Here is a 13117-nt window from a genome sequence, read left to right on the forward strand (position 1 = left end):
CACCCTCTCAAACACTGGGCTTACCTCAAAATGATCCAGTCTGACCAAGCTGAGTAGGTCTGGTATAACCTACTCAGTGCGCCACCCTATCTTTCAGCAGATGTGGTAAGCAGATTATGATGAGAATGACCGCAACTTTGAAACATTTTACATTAAAATGAGACAAACTGCTTATGATGATCCATCTCCATGAAAACACATTATTAAAACAGGCTGAAACATTCTTTAATACTCTGAAATGCACATGGTCTTTACATGTCTAACTGGACAAACGACAAGAAGCAGATAGGCAGCACCTTCTACACCCCGGTGGAGCCACTGATATGCACTTTCGCATTGTATGTCTTTAAGGCACTGTTAACGATAGGCTGCTTTCAAAACCGTGAAGACAACGCCACCCTCTTCCATGCACCATGGGCAGCACAATCTTTCTGCTTTTAAGGCGGCTGATCCTAATCGCTAAGGCTATAGGGTGAAGGGAAGCTGTGGCACTTTTCCAGGCATTCAGGAGGGTGTGTGGAACAAGCCGCGCTCACACTCAGCCAACGCTATTGTCAGTTGTCAAACCATGACATATCTGAGGAGTGCATCAAGTCCACCACTGTAAAATGCCATTTTAAACTGAGAAACACCCTGAATGTAGCATGATTTGATCAGCACGCTCGCTGTCTAAGGGCCATGTGTGTATGAAAGTATCTATAGTACTGCATAAGAGATAATTGATTTACAACATTTCAGTCAATGTTCAAGTGCTTCTTTTTTTTTTGCAGATATTTAAAAAAGTTTAAAAACAATGCAAAAGTCGCCGTCCTGAAGAGGAGTCAGAAGGAACACTTGGCAAACTGGAAGAAGGCATTTAGACATGGCGGAGAATGGCCACTGAGTTAGTCAGGCGACATGTAAACAGAGGATTAAAACTAATTAAATGTTCGGGAAACAATTCGGCAGATAATGGCCGTCTCCAATACTGAAGCCATTTGCCCCAGCAGCAGAGGTGGCCTAAGACACTGAGGCGAAGCTGAAGATGCCACTTGGCTAAACCCCACTTGGATATCCAGTATAAATATTACCTCACAGCCAAACAGGCCCCTCCCCCTAATCCCCCCTCCCCCCAAAAAGTCACACCAGGGGCTCAGTTGAGCAGCTCCAGATAGGTGATGGGCACCTTCCCCTTCTGGTTTCCTCGCTCCCCCATCAGCCAGTCCGAGTCCATCCCCGGGAAACTCCGCACAGTGATGACCTGGGGGCAGAGAAGCACCTGTCAGTTCCGCCCATGGCCACACCCCCACACCCCACCCCCAAACCAGAGGGCTCCACCTACCTCATCGGCCAGCAGGGAGAGCTCGCTACTGCCAGCTGCATCGTAGTCGTAGAGCACGCGTGCCCGGCGGGTGCCGCTGAAGCTGGGTGAGCCCAGGCCAGACGCGGGGGCAGGTGGGGGCAATGAGGCCTGCACGGTGGGCACGGAGATGCTGGGGGATGTGGTGCCACTGCAGGCGCCACTGCCACTGTTGGCCGGCTGGGGAGCACTGGAGGCGGAGGTGAAGGTGGTGGGGAAGCTGCGAGCCGGAGGAGAAGGGAGGCTCCTGTTAGCAGCCTGCGCTTTCCCAGCATGCCCTGCTCCGCGGAGCCGCCTCCTGCACAGCACTCCCTACCTGCCCAGCTGCTTCTGAAGGTCCACCATGTACTGGTAGCACTGGGCGTAGTACGTGGTCTGGGCTTCCACAAAGTCATTTAAGCAGCGCAGGTGGTGTGCCTGGGGGCAGAGAGGTGGGATCACAAGGCAGCCTGCCAGTGCACTGCTCTCCCTAGTGAAGACAGCGTATATGCCGGATCTACTACACATTCTCAGAGTGAGGGAGGGGGCAGCTTTACAGAATCATGAAGTAAACACAGCTGAAAGCCTTCTCTCTTATCCCCACATCCATTTTCTCACAGTACCACAATCCCAAGGCACCAACTGGTGCCCCACATCCCCAACCCCACCTACAATCACATCATGTCCATCTTCTAACAGTCCCACATATATTTTCCAGATCCAATTTCCCCAGTCTGAACTCACAATCCCTATGCTATACCCACACTGCGCAGGACCTACCCACACCCCCCCTCCCCAAATCTCTGCACAGCCAAAGGGCATCTGAAAACCTGGTTCCCCGAGTGGTTCCCTGGGGGCGGGGGCTCACATGGGTGCTGCTGACCCCCTCCAGCAGGAGCCGGGTGATCTCTGCCTGCCGGTCAAACTCGCTCTGTGTCATGCGCAGCTCCTGTTCCGCCTGTGGGGGTAAACACTGTCACACTGGCTGTCAGCACCCCCTGAGACTCAAAAAGCAGCTGTAACTCACCCCCACCCATGGTGCCCCTCCTGCTCTCACTCACCTTGGTGGCTTCATCCACGCACGTCTGGCAAGCATTCAAATATTAAAAGAAAAATTAAAGAAAATCAAAGGCAGGAGAGCACGGCAAACGTGACTGGAATGTGGCAACACACTTTCAGGACCTGAATGGCTGCCCTATCAGAGCTACACGCTTGGTCACATGACAGCACATAGTGAACACGTGAGTGCTCAGATGGACAACAGACAGAGGGCAGTAAAGGAAAGTGCTTTCACTTCCCAGGATATCAGGACACCCGTATGACGCTCCACGCATGTGTGTCAGAGCTGGCAGAGAGTGGAGACACTATAGCTCCCCCAACAGCTGGGCGACGGCTAGGGACAGCAGGCAACCAGAAGTAGTGAAGGAGGAAAGAGAGGTGGAGACCCACATCACACAAAGGGGAACTCAGAATACAAGCCAAATTTACCACCTGCCGACATCTCCCGGTTGGGGCGCTAGTGTGAGGCCCACAGACATCTGGTAGGCGTTTAAGAAGGTCAAACACATGTCGGTCAAGCAGACAGAAACATATATAATGTTCACACATTTATTCGATCGGGGGGGGGATCTCTCTAACACAGAATCAGCTTTAAAACCAAAGCCCCCCGTTTCTGTTCCTAATCCTGAGTTTCCCATGAAGTCTGCTATTAAGACCTGAAGCCAGGCTGTAAATCAATGCTGATGCCCTCTGGAAACTATAAGCAATCTGGCAGTCATCCACATGGCATCAAGTGAACGTGAAAGTGCTCGTTTGGTCAGACACAGAAATCGCCGGCAAGGGGCCGAGAGTTACAGGACAGAACCACAGAGCCTCTGCTGGCCAAACAGGCCAACCCAAGACAGCAGAAGGGATTAAAACATGCATATGCCAAAGGCTCCTTTTGCCCCTGTCTTGGACTGAATATCTCTCCTATTGCACGTTTTGTAATGTTTTACCGTTCTTACGCTAATGCTACCCTGCGCTCGGTCCTGGTCCCTCACTGGAAGCTCAGACTAGCTACACTCGTACCCAGACAGCTGTATACTTGTGATGTTCTCTCTACTTCACTTGTACACATTAAATAAACATGATGGAATAGCACGATGTGTAAACGGGAGCCAGGTACATACTGCAGCTCTGGCGTCCGTCATCCTGGCCTTCTTCAGCCGAGTTTTCGCAGCATCCAGGTCGAGGCGCTTGTTCTGCAGCAGTTTGCGTTCTTTCTGGATGAAGACAGAGTGGCGTGTGAGGAACATTCCAGAACACTGAAAAAAAGCTATCGATGTCAAAGCATCAAACCACCAAAAAACCCTGAAAAAAGAGCGCACAGTTAATCCTGCAGCAGGGAAATGATCCAGGCCTGAAATTCTAAGGGTTAAATGGCAGGTGGGGAACTTATGTGACCTTCAAGGGCAAAATGCTGATAGGGCAGCACCCTGTAGGAGTACAAGCACTACCCTATTATGTTCATTCAGAGCAGATGCCAAGGGCACCCTGCAATATATATCTTAGAAGAACTAAACTGCGAAAATACCAATGTAAATAGCAGTAACGTCTTCAGTTATTTCTCAAGTGTTCAAGTGAAATTTGAAATCGTGCTTTAATTTTTACAGTTTAACAGCATATATGAACAACTTCCTAATTGAACCCTTCTTCTTAGCGCAATGTCACTTGGGTGGGACTGGTGGTCTTTAACTTACTAAAATGGTCTTGAAATCTCCTTCCAAGAAGTTCTTGAAGGGCGTGAGGAAGTTGATGGCCGAGCTCTGGATGAACTCACGCTCTGCGCTGCCGATGTGCTTCTGGGTCTCTCCGCATTTAATAAGCGCATTTCCTGCACAAAGGAAGACCGGGCTTAATGAGCAGCATCTGCCTGTTCCTCTGAGTGCTGCTGACCAGGGGGAACCTCGTGCTAAAAGGGGTTAGGAGCTTCACTGGCTGAATTACTTGTGACACCAGAGTGGCATAAAGACTGTTGGTGAACTGAAGCATGTGACACCCAAATGGGATGGAGGAACAGAGACTTTACTTGGGGACAGGAATTGAGCAACAGCCGGGAAGTTCCACATCACTGGCGGGAACACCTACACAATCAGAACGCACGCTAAATCACAGACGGAGTACAACAAAGTGATCAGTCTTGTACTATAATAAGGAACAAGGTGGTGTCGCGTAGACTTCAATCAGACATGTAATTAAGATACTTTTGTTCCCTGTACCTGACACCACCATTTCATATAGCAAGAGCTGGGAGCCTTTCTGACCGAGAAACCTGCTGTCAGCTGCCACACCCCGGCCCTCTGCCTGAGGCCAGCATCAATGATGAGCTTGTGCAGGGTTTGTCCTCAGCCAAACCAACACACCTTCCACATACCTTAATAACGGCAGTTCTAACACAAACACTAAAACGTACCCGGTTCCCCATTGCCCACTAAATTGGTGGTTCTAAAGCAAACACCAAATCACTCTCTCACATGCTCTCCAGCATCCACACTTGGGAAGCCCATGTATGAACCTGAACAATCGGAGGCATCCATGTGTCTGTCAGCTGTTTTATTTAAATGCTAATCTTGTTTTTATTTCTAACCAGACAAGCTTACATTACAAAAACAAAACTACAATTATTTACTGAAGGTTGTTCCAAACGAGTTTTGAAGTTGGCAACTTCATGCAAAATACACATGTATGGCTGCATGTTTAGGGAAGTGATACCCAATCCTAATGCTGCCATTTTCCACCCACAGACTAACAGTGTAACATTCAGCCCAGAAAGAGACATTAATTATATCTTTGTGTCTCCACTGCACTTAAAGCAGGCTTACCATAAGCAGTGCCTGGCCCAAACTCGCTACCGGAGTCTTCCATAGTCTGGCCCAGTTGCTCGTGGTTGTTCATTCGGGACGGGGCTTTCTTCTCCAGCTTCTCGTACAGAAATTCCTCTATTCTTACATCTGCAAATCGAGCCAAGAAAATTTGATTAGTGCAGAATTTGAGCCTTGAGACATCCTATCTGTTGTTTATTATGTGACTCGCTGGATGAAAGATACAAATATGGTTGGTAAATTTTTTGAGCATTAATTAAATTTCCTCCTAAGACGAGTGCTGTGAAAAGCAGCTCGGGAAACACGTTTACTGTGTAGGTAGAAGCACCCTATTATACAGAAGATTGAACTGTGAGAAAATCACAATACTCCTCAAGTTTTTCCAAAGTTCAGAACTGAAGATAATATAGTCAATGTTTTGGGCAGAGCGGTAAAGTAAATATCTCATACTTCTTGTGCTATTTTGGACAAGTGCAGAATGGTAGAACTATAGACAAATCCAAGTAGGAGGGTTTTGGGTGTATAAATACATCAAGCAAGCAGCTTCTGACATTCTACTTCAAGGGCAAATCACACGGATATTTATAGTGGATAATGTGTAAACAAACAAGCAGAAATGGACTCCTAGTATAAAAGTTTTTAGATGACATACAAAGATGACACAAGGAGGGTTGACTATAAGCCGGTGGGTTCCTGACAAGGGTCCCTGGCCTGCCTTACTTGGGTTTGGCTGCAGCAGGACCTCTGTCTGCTTCATGATCTTCTCCGTCCAATGCTTGGTACATTCTGCTCGGGTGAGGAGGTTCTCCAGATGGGCGTCTAATTCTGTTTTCTCAGCCTGCCCAAGCTTTTCCTCAGTGTACTAATGCAAAGAGGACAAAAGCCATGTCAAAGTGTGAATGAAACGTTCAACATGCCCCCCCCCCCTTTCTGTGACCAAGTGGTCTTTAATAAGGTGTCAAACGCGAATATGAAGCTGGCCAGTAAGTGACAGCGTGCATAGCGTTTTACCACGGTAATGTTGGCATGAATGGTGAAAGTACTCTACACACAGGGGCCCAAGGGGACACCGCTCATCAGTAGCAAGAAAAGTTTACAAAAAAAACTAAGGACAGGTCGAATCTTCAAGTTAAACAGAACGCGTGAGTTCTCACGCTCTTCATTCACGCTCTCCAGCTCAAGTAAAATAACACCATCAACAACAACAAACTGGAGCCTGCATCAGGAAACCGGACAACTTGTTGGATTTAAGGTAGACTGAACTTAATGAGTGATCGAAGACCAAGTTCCTTTAAACTGGGGTAGCATAAATCGAACAAGTTATCCGACTAAGCAAGAAATCCAGGTAGGCCCCTGGTGCCCAGTTCATACACCGCTAACGCATCTCATTTAGCCTTTACGGCTCCTTATCGGTCCTAGTCAGATTCAGTTAAACACCACGTTTCGTTTATAAAAATCCAATTTCTGCTTAAAGCACTAACGTATCCATGCTACTTTCGCACAGTTAGTTGTCAGGTTTAAAATAAAAAGTGTTAAACCAACGCCCAAAAAAGGCCCCGCTTCCTCAGCGAATCCCGTGACGCTAGCGGGCTAATGCTAACTCGCATGCTAACGCCAGGCTAGCTGCTATCGGTTACCCAGCCGCCGAAAACGTTAGCCTAGCTGCTAATGTCAATCCGGCTGCTGTTAGCCTACCTGCTAGCACAGACGCCGTTAACCAATCCGCTAACGTTAGCCTTACTGTCAATCCAGCTGCTGTTAGCTTAGCTCATATTTTAAACGAAACCCAGGTAAGGAGTGTAACCGGCTGGCGACAAAGTCCGAGTTACATGCGAGGTCCAAACCGAAAAATTAGAACCTTCAGCAGTCCCGGTCCATTGTACTCTAATAAAAACAGGGAGGCTCGATTTATTACCTGCACAGCCCGACTGAAGAAAGTGCCGGCGTCAGCCGCCAGCCTTTTGACGTTGAAGTCCATGTCGGTTCCTACAAACTCAGCTGGGGACTGACTCCCTGCTTATCCGGCACCGTCGGAGGGGGCCGAAACGCGTCTTCCTGCGCCCTGACCGCGCTTCCTGGTTTGGACACGGACGGTGTCCCTCCCACCGCGGCAAGGCAGCGCTCGACACTGCGGCTAGAAACTGCTCCAAACACCCCTCGCTGGGGTCCGCCCCTTTCAAGATGCTGTATTATGGAAAGATATTAATATGATGAAAGTACTTGGCACCCTTTTTCTCTAATAGTTTAACCCTTTTTTCAAGAGTGATATCCAGCAACATCACCATGCCGAATTTATTCTGGTTGAATGAATAGTAATTCGACACAATGTGCTAAATATCAGAATAATACTGCGCACAAAATGGGAACAGTAAAACGGTTAATAATAATAATAATAATAATAATAATAACAACAACAACAACAACACCAGTAATACTACTACTACTACTACTACTACTACTAATAATAATAATAATAATAATAATAATAATAATAATGGTATGTGGTATTTTGGGACTATAAAAGTAATTATACTTTAAACTCACAAAAGGCATTTGTGAATGCTCAGCAGGATTACATAATATCTATCCTACAACACAGGGGCATTGCTATTGCATAAATTCACCGATGTACACTAGGTGGCAGGATATACCCGTCATTAGATTTCATTATTACTGAGCAAATGTAGCGACGGCTGTAATTCATTTCCGATCAGAAATACAGAACATGTACATACTGAAAATATTTAAGTGGAATCATAAAGCGAAATAATGCTAATTGCGATGCTGATGTATCTGATTATTCCAACCACCAGTAAAAACGGCGTTTCACTAACTTCACATTATTACAGCTTTGCCTGATGCGTACTAATTAATCAGTTCACACAGCGCGAATGATATTGATATCAAATGCAATTAAACTGGACAAAATGGTGAATTATGCTTAATAAAAGCCCAAGCGTTTATTTTATTAAATGTAATTTGTGCAGTCAGGCTTGCGATTACTTTTGTAACATTACGGCACATGAACAAGAAAACCAGCAAGAAAACACCCCCTCCCCCTCAAGAGAATGAAAGAATTAAATGTGATCTGCGGCACATTTCTCCAGATGTTACAGGAAGTGAGTGCTGCCTTCTTGTGCCAGGTCAGACGCTGAGTTTCTTTTTACATTAATGAAAAAAGAGAGGGATCAGAAGCCTCGTCAACACTAAAGCTGGCGGCTTGCTTCCGCACGGTGCCGCTGGATCCCTCGCTGATGCCCACCGCCGTACCCGGACTTTGCGCTGGGTGTGGACCCTGGAGTCACTTGCTGAGTCAGCGCAGCTGCTTCACAGCACAGCTCGTAAAGTTTTTGACAGTCCCAAAACACTTCTGCAAAATCGCTCTCCAGAACAGGGCAGCTGGGGGATGTTTTTAGATGTAACAGGTTGAAAGGACACTTCGTTCGCTGCTCTGTGTAAATATAAACGGTTTTATGTGCACAAGTAAAACTGCGTCTCTCAGTGTATTTGTCCCCTAACCTGTTTTGTCGTTATACCGCATCTCTTCAGCACAAGCCGTTCCTTGCGCCTGTATTATCTGTCCGTGAGGTCCTTCTCGTTGCGGCCTTGGCTGATTTACAATGGTATTTGTCATTTATCATAATATTATCAGACTGGTTATTTCTGAGACCACACTATGGATTTTGGTAAACTCAAATTCTAAGACTTGGGTGCATAAATGTTTCATTAATCGGTATATGACCTGGCAGGAATGCTGTCTTATTTTGGACCATAAGCCGGCGTATTCTGGCATCATCTCTGTCGACGGTCCCTCGTCTGTGTCCCCAGCCGTCTGTCGTAAGCTGAAGGACACTGGGTCCCCAACCTCAAACGGAAGCTTGGTCAGAGTGGTGTCAGCCCTGTGGAGGAGACATCCTGCCTTCCCCTGTCAAGAAAAGTGCAGTAGAATTGATGAACGACATCATTAGTGAGGGACTGCAGCTTCAGATGCCTTCATTCATCGGGAATGATTCCTGGCATGCAGCAGCCCTTTTAATGAATGAATGATCCCGCTAACTGACACCAACTGGTGCCATGGCGATGAGGCCCTGGGGGGTGGGGAGGGGGGGGTTAGGGGGAAGGGGGGGTGGCTGCATTCTCTGAGCATTATTTGGGCATTGGGACAGAGTTTTGTGATTGTAAAAGAATGAGAGGGGGCATGTTGTCAGGACATGAATCCTCGAAACACAATTACAGAATGACAGATTGCTTTCATCCGCATTAATGAGTCAGAATGAGCAGAATTCACCACCTAGATAAGTCAATGAACCAGCCAAGTCTACCTACTGAATGCTGAGCTAGCCAACCACATTAGACCTCAATGGGGTCACTGTGTAGCATCCTGTCCTGTTATGCATGTCCTGTGTGTTCCAGGGACCCTGCCCTCTGACAGCACTGATATCATCATTTGCGTACATTGTTTACATTTTATAACCACATCAAAGGTATTACAGTTGTTCATCTTAGTGAATTGGATGTGAGTCACTTTTGCCCATAGTTGTCAACTGGGGTACAAAGATGTTGCGATATGGGTAGCGGGTGATCCAGGGTGGTCACCATGATATTCAAGGGACATTCATACCCTGAGTTTATGCCGCCTCTCGATATCAGCCTTAAACTGTCATCTGTAAGTCCTCTATAAAGTTCAAACCTGTGCATCCACAATGTCACATTCACAACATGACTTTGGATTGGAGTCCAGTGTCCCTAGAGTAAATGTTCATTTGCAATAAAAATATAGGAAGCAGCACTAGGGGACCAGGTCCTGTCACATGACATTTTTAACCGTATGAGTGTGTAATGATGCATGCAGAGTACCATGAATGGTCATGTGAAATATGTGTCAGAATACCGAAGTAACTCCAGATCATTTCATTAAAGAGGAACGATTGCGCCACATAATTCCCGCAATACTGTAAATCCGTTTGATTTTGACATGAGTCAGAACCAGCGTATGGAAGCATGCTGAGATAAACTCTGATAGATAGTGTTTTTTAAAATAAGCAAGAGCGTATTTTTCAATGAACCAATCCACCCGAACTCGGTAATGGCAAACTCCAGGGTTATGATGTAAAGTTGAACCGTAGATCAGTGCACTATAAACGCTTCTCTTATCAAAGCAGGACACAGTATCTATAATGAACCATGTCTGTGAGTTATTTCACTCTCTCTTTTTTAACATTTTTACTGTTATGCACTTGTGGTTTTAATGCAGTTGGGCCAGAATACAACCTAGATCTGGCAACCTGCCCAGGAGAGACAGGGTCCTCCACAGCCGTGTAATGACTAGTGAATACGGTTCTGTCCACATATGCAAGGTCTGTCAGACACAGCAATTATCCTGCTGCAGAACATGGTGTTTGTATCCAGACTGTTTATGTTGTACATCTGCAAGTGAAAAATAGCTACTTAAAGGGGAATTGACTCCAACACATAATGAAAGAGAAAGTGCTTTTCTACAGATGAAGGCCCACGCCTTACATACACCAAGGACATTGTACTATGAACACTGTTACCAGAGGACCTACCCTTTATTTCTCAAATATTCACCATCTAACACCATGGGCGGATTTCTGTGACTTTTCATTGGAAGCCTACAGAGTGGAACAACTGCACATGTCAGTATTTCTCTCATCACTGTGTTGCCGCCTGCTCTGTCTGGCTGCTGTACACGTACCGCCATGCTTTTCTCTGTAAAACACTCCTGCACCATTAAAGGACATCATCTCTCAGCCCTTTCATACTCTGTAATTCTCAGCTCCCCCAAAAGGTAACAATTCTCACCTGTCACCAAAAGGTGACAAGACTTTTTGATAATGGTGACACCCTCACTGGGAGTTGTGGGAAACTGCAGAAAAGCATCCTCGATCTTCACAACATGAAGGAAAATGGAAAACAAACAAAAACAAATATTTATTGCTTAAAAATAACAGTTTGGCGTCCAGTTACAAGAAATGTGCCAATCATAGAAAATGATTGCGTTCCGGAGGGATTCCCTGCGATCTCGCATAGCAGACATCACCTGCTTACTCCATTGCCTTACACTACAATATCTGCTAGACAAAAACACCTACTGTTGGCTCACCATTTAGGCAGCGAGCTGTAGAGCAGTGCAGAGTCTGGGAAGCCTTTTCAGCTGCTCAGATGGTGGGACCTGGGGTCTCCTTTCACTCCAACTAGCAGTTTGGATGCTGCTCTCAGGAGAAGGGACCTCCTGGAGAAGATGGTCCTTCTCACAGCCACATTGCATGTAGAAAAATGTCTGAGTGTTAGTGGAGATGTTCTCCTGAAGATTTATCTGGCCGTCAGTTACAACATCAGCCAGGGTGTCCTCTGCCTCATGCCCTGTGATGGACTGGCATCCAATCCAGGATGTCCCCTGGGATAGCCCTAGGCTCAAAGCAATGCTGCACTGGACAAGCAGTTGTGCAAAGGGATGGATTTTTACATAAAGGAAGGAAGAAAAAGAGAAAATCGTTAAGGCAGAGGGTGTTTTGACACCTCCTGCTACTGGACTTCTCTAAAAGTGTCACTTCTTTGTCAAGTATCTATTGGTTAAATGGATGCCTTGCTGATATATGCTTTCTTGCAAGGGTATAGATTTAGGTATAGACAGAAGCAATGTTCAAACTATACCTGGACCCCTGACTGCGTGCCTGTGCCAGAGATGTGTCTCCATCTGCTTATTTAGGTTATACCAGTTATTCAAAATGAAGCTTGAAATAATAGCATAGGAGAATCAAGCATTATATCAGAGATAAGGGTTCAAATTGTATGACGCTAAATACTGTTACGCACACTATCAGTTTTGAATGTATCGCAAAGATGAACTTTGTATTGCTGGAATTGACCAACGCTGTCATTGTAAGACCATTGCGCCAACACACAACCGGAAGCAATTTGTCAAATTAAGGTAATATTTTTACTCTTAAATCCTCCTTAGATCTATCTTTCAACTGTTTGCCCTAGACAGAGTGACGGGGTTGTAAATCATTCATACAATTAGATTATATTAACTCACAAACTGGGTGCAGATTTAGGCATGGATGGTAGTGACATATCATTACCAGTATTGTAGGGGGGCTGATTTGGTCCCTACTAGTATTGAAACCAAACCTACACTCTTGGCAGGCTCAAACTTCAGATCCGGTGTTCCCATACGCGCGGTTTCTCAAATAATTTATTTACCGAAAGGGTCCGTTATCATGTGAGGCCATGAATAAAAAACACAAAAAACGAAAACCCGGCCCCTCCCCCAGAAAGGCCATCTGTGACATTTCCATGTCATTTACTACGTACCTACAAAGACAATCTGCCATAATCCCTTCCAAAATGTTCAATGTGTAATACAATGCTGTGCACATTACAAATGTTATTACAATAAAATGTGTCCTGTTATTATTGAAATGAAATAGACTTGCTGTAGTCCTCGGAAGGATGTAGCGAAGTTGAAAATATCCTTTGTATATCGGAGCTCCCATGGCTTTGGGGAAAAAATTATTTGACAGATGAATGGGCAAATTATCCCCATTCGACTACTGAAACATCCGTAATCCATTTCACGTATACTCTATAGCAAAATAAGTCAGGCAAAACCCTTCTAGCGCCGACTTTTAGTTAAAATGCAGAGCTACTCGTTATATCACGAATTGAATTCATTTTAAGAACATGCAATCAAATTGTTGCTTAAAGAACATGTGCGTTTCAACAAATGGATAACCATAACTATTAGAGGGGACCAAAATAAAGGCTACCGGGCAATACTCATTGCGTTCCGGGCAACTTATCTAATCTGTAGCCTAAATCACCAAATCTAACTAGTTCTTTTCAGTTTCCAGTTTGTGTTCATCAACCGATGTGAAGAAGCCTGCAAGCCCTAGACTGCAGAAGACCAGGG

The 13117-nt window shown here is 45.7% G+C and overlaps 1 protein-coding gene across 2 annotated transcripts; it reads right to left on the bottom strand.

Annotated features, from left to right (window-relative positions):
- Positions 1-200: 200 nt before the first annotated feature.
- Positions 201-7339, bottom strand: sh3glb1a (SH3-domain GRB2-like endophilin B1a). Of its 2 annotated transcripts, XM_049026525.1 has the most exons (10): positions 7097-7339; positions 5902-6043; positions 5182-5310; positions 4060-4193; positions 3490-3582; positions 2380-2403; positions 2187-2276; positions 1656-1756; positions 1322-1559; positions 201-1240 (listed from the first exon to the last, which is right to left on the bottom strand). In XM_049026525.1, exons 1-10 carry the CDS (start codon positions 7157-7159, stop codon positions 1133-1135), a joined length of 1122 nt encoding a protein of 373 aa, XP_048882482.1. In that variant the 5' UTR covers positions 7160-7339; the 3' UTR covers positions 201-1132. The 2 variants fall into 2 exon arrangements, with proteins under 2 accessions (XP_048882482.1, XP_048882488.1); XM_049026531.1 differs by lacking the exon at positions 2380-2403 and having other exon boundaries at positions 7097-7334.
- Positions 7340-13117: the final 5778 nt, after the last annotated feature.

Source organism: Brienomyrus brachyistius, chromosome 1 (genome assembly GCF_023856365.1).
Source record: "Brienomyrus brachyistius isolate T26 chromosome 1, BBRACH_0.4, whole genome shotgun sequence".
Classification (NCBI taxonomy): Eukaryota; Metazoa; Chordata; class Actinopteri; order Osteoglossiformes; family Mormyridae; genus Brienomyrus; species Brienomyrus brachyistius.

What these genes read in the sequence shown, in the direction of transcription:
- sh3glb1a (XM_049026525.1), bottom strand. Translation starts at nt 7,159, where the DNA reads ATGGACTTCAACGTCAAAAGGCTGGCGGCTGACGCCGGCACTTTCTTC. An exon ending in TGGGCCAGGCACTGCTTATG is followed by an intron (nt 4,194 to 5,181) that starts GTAAGCCTGCTT and finishes TCCTTTGTGCAG; the next exon opens with GAAATGCGCTTATTAAATGC. An exon ending in AGGGGGTCAGCAGCACCCAT is followed by an intron (nt 1,757 to 2,186) that starts GTGAGCCCCCGC and finishes CTCTGCCCCCAG; the next exon opens with GCACACCACCTGCGCTGCTT.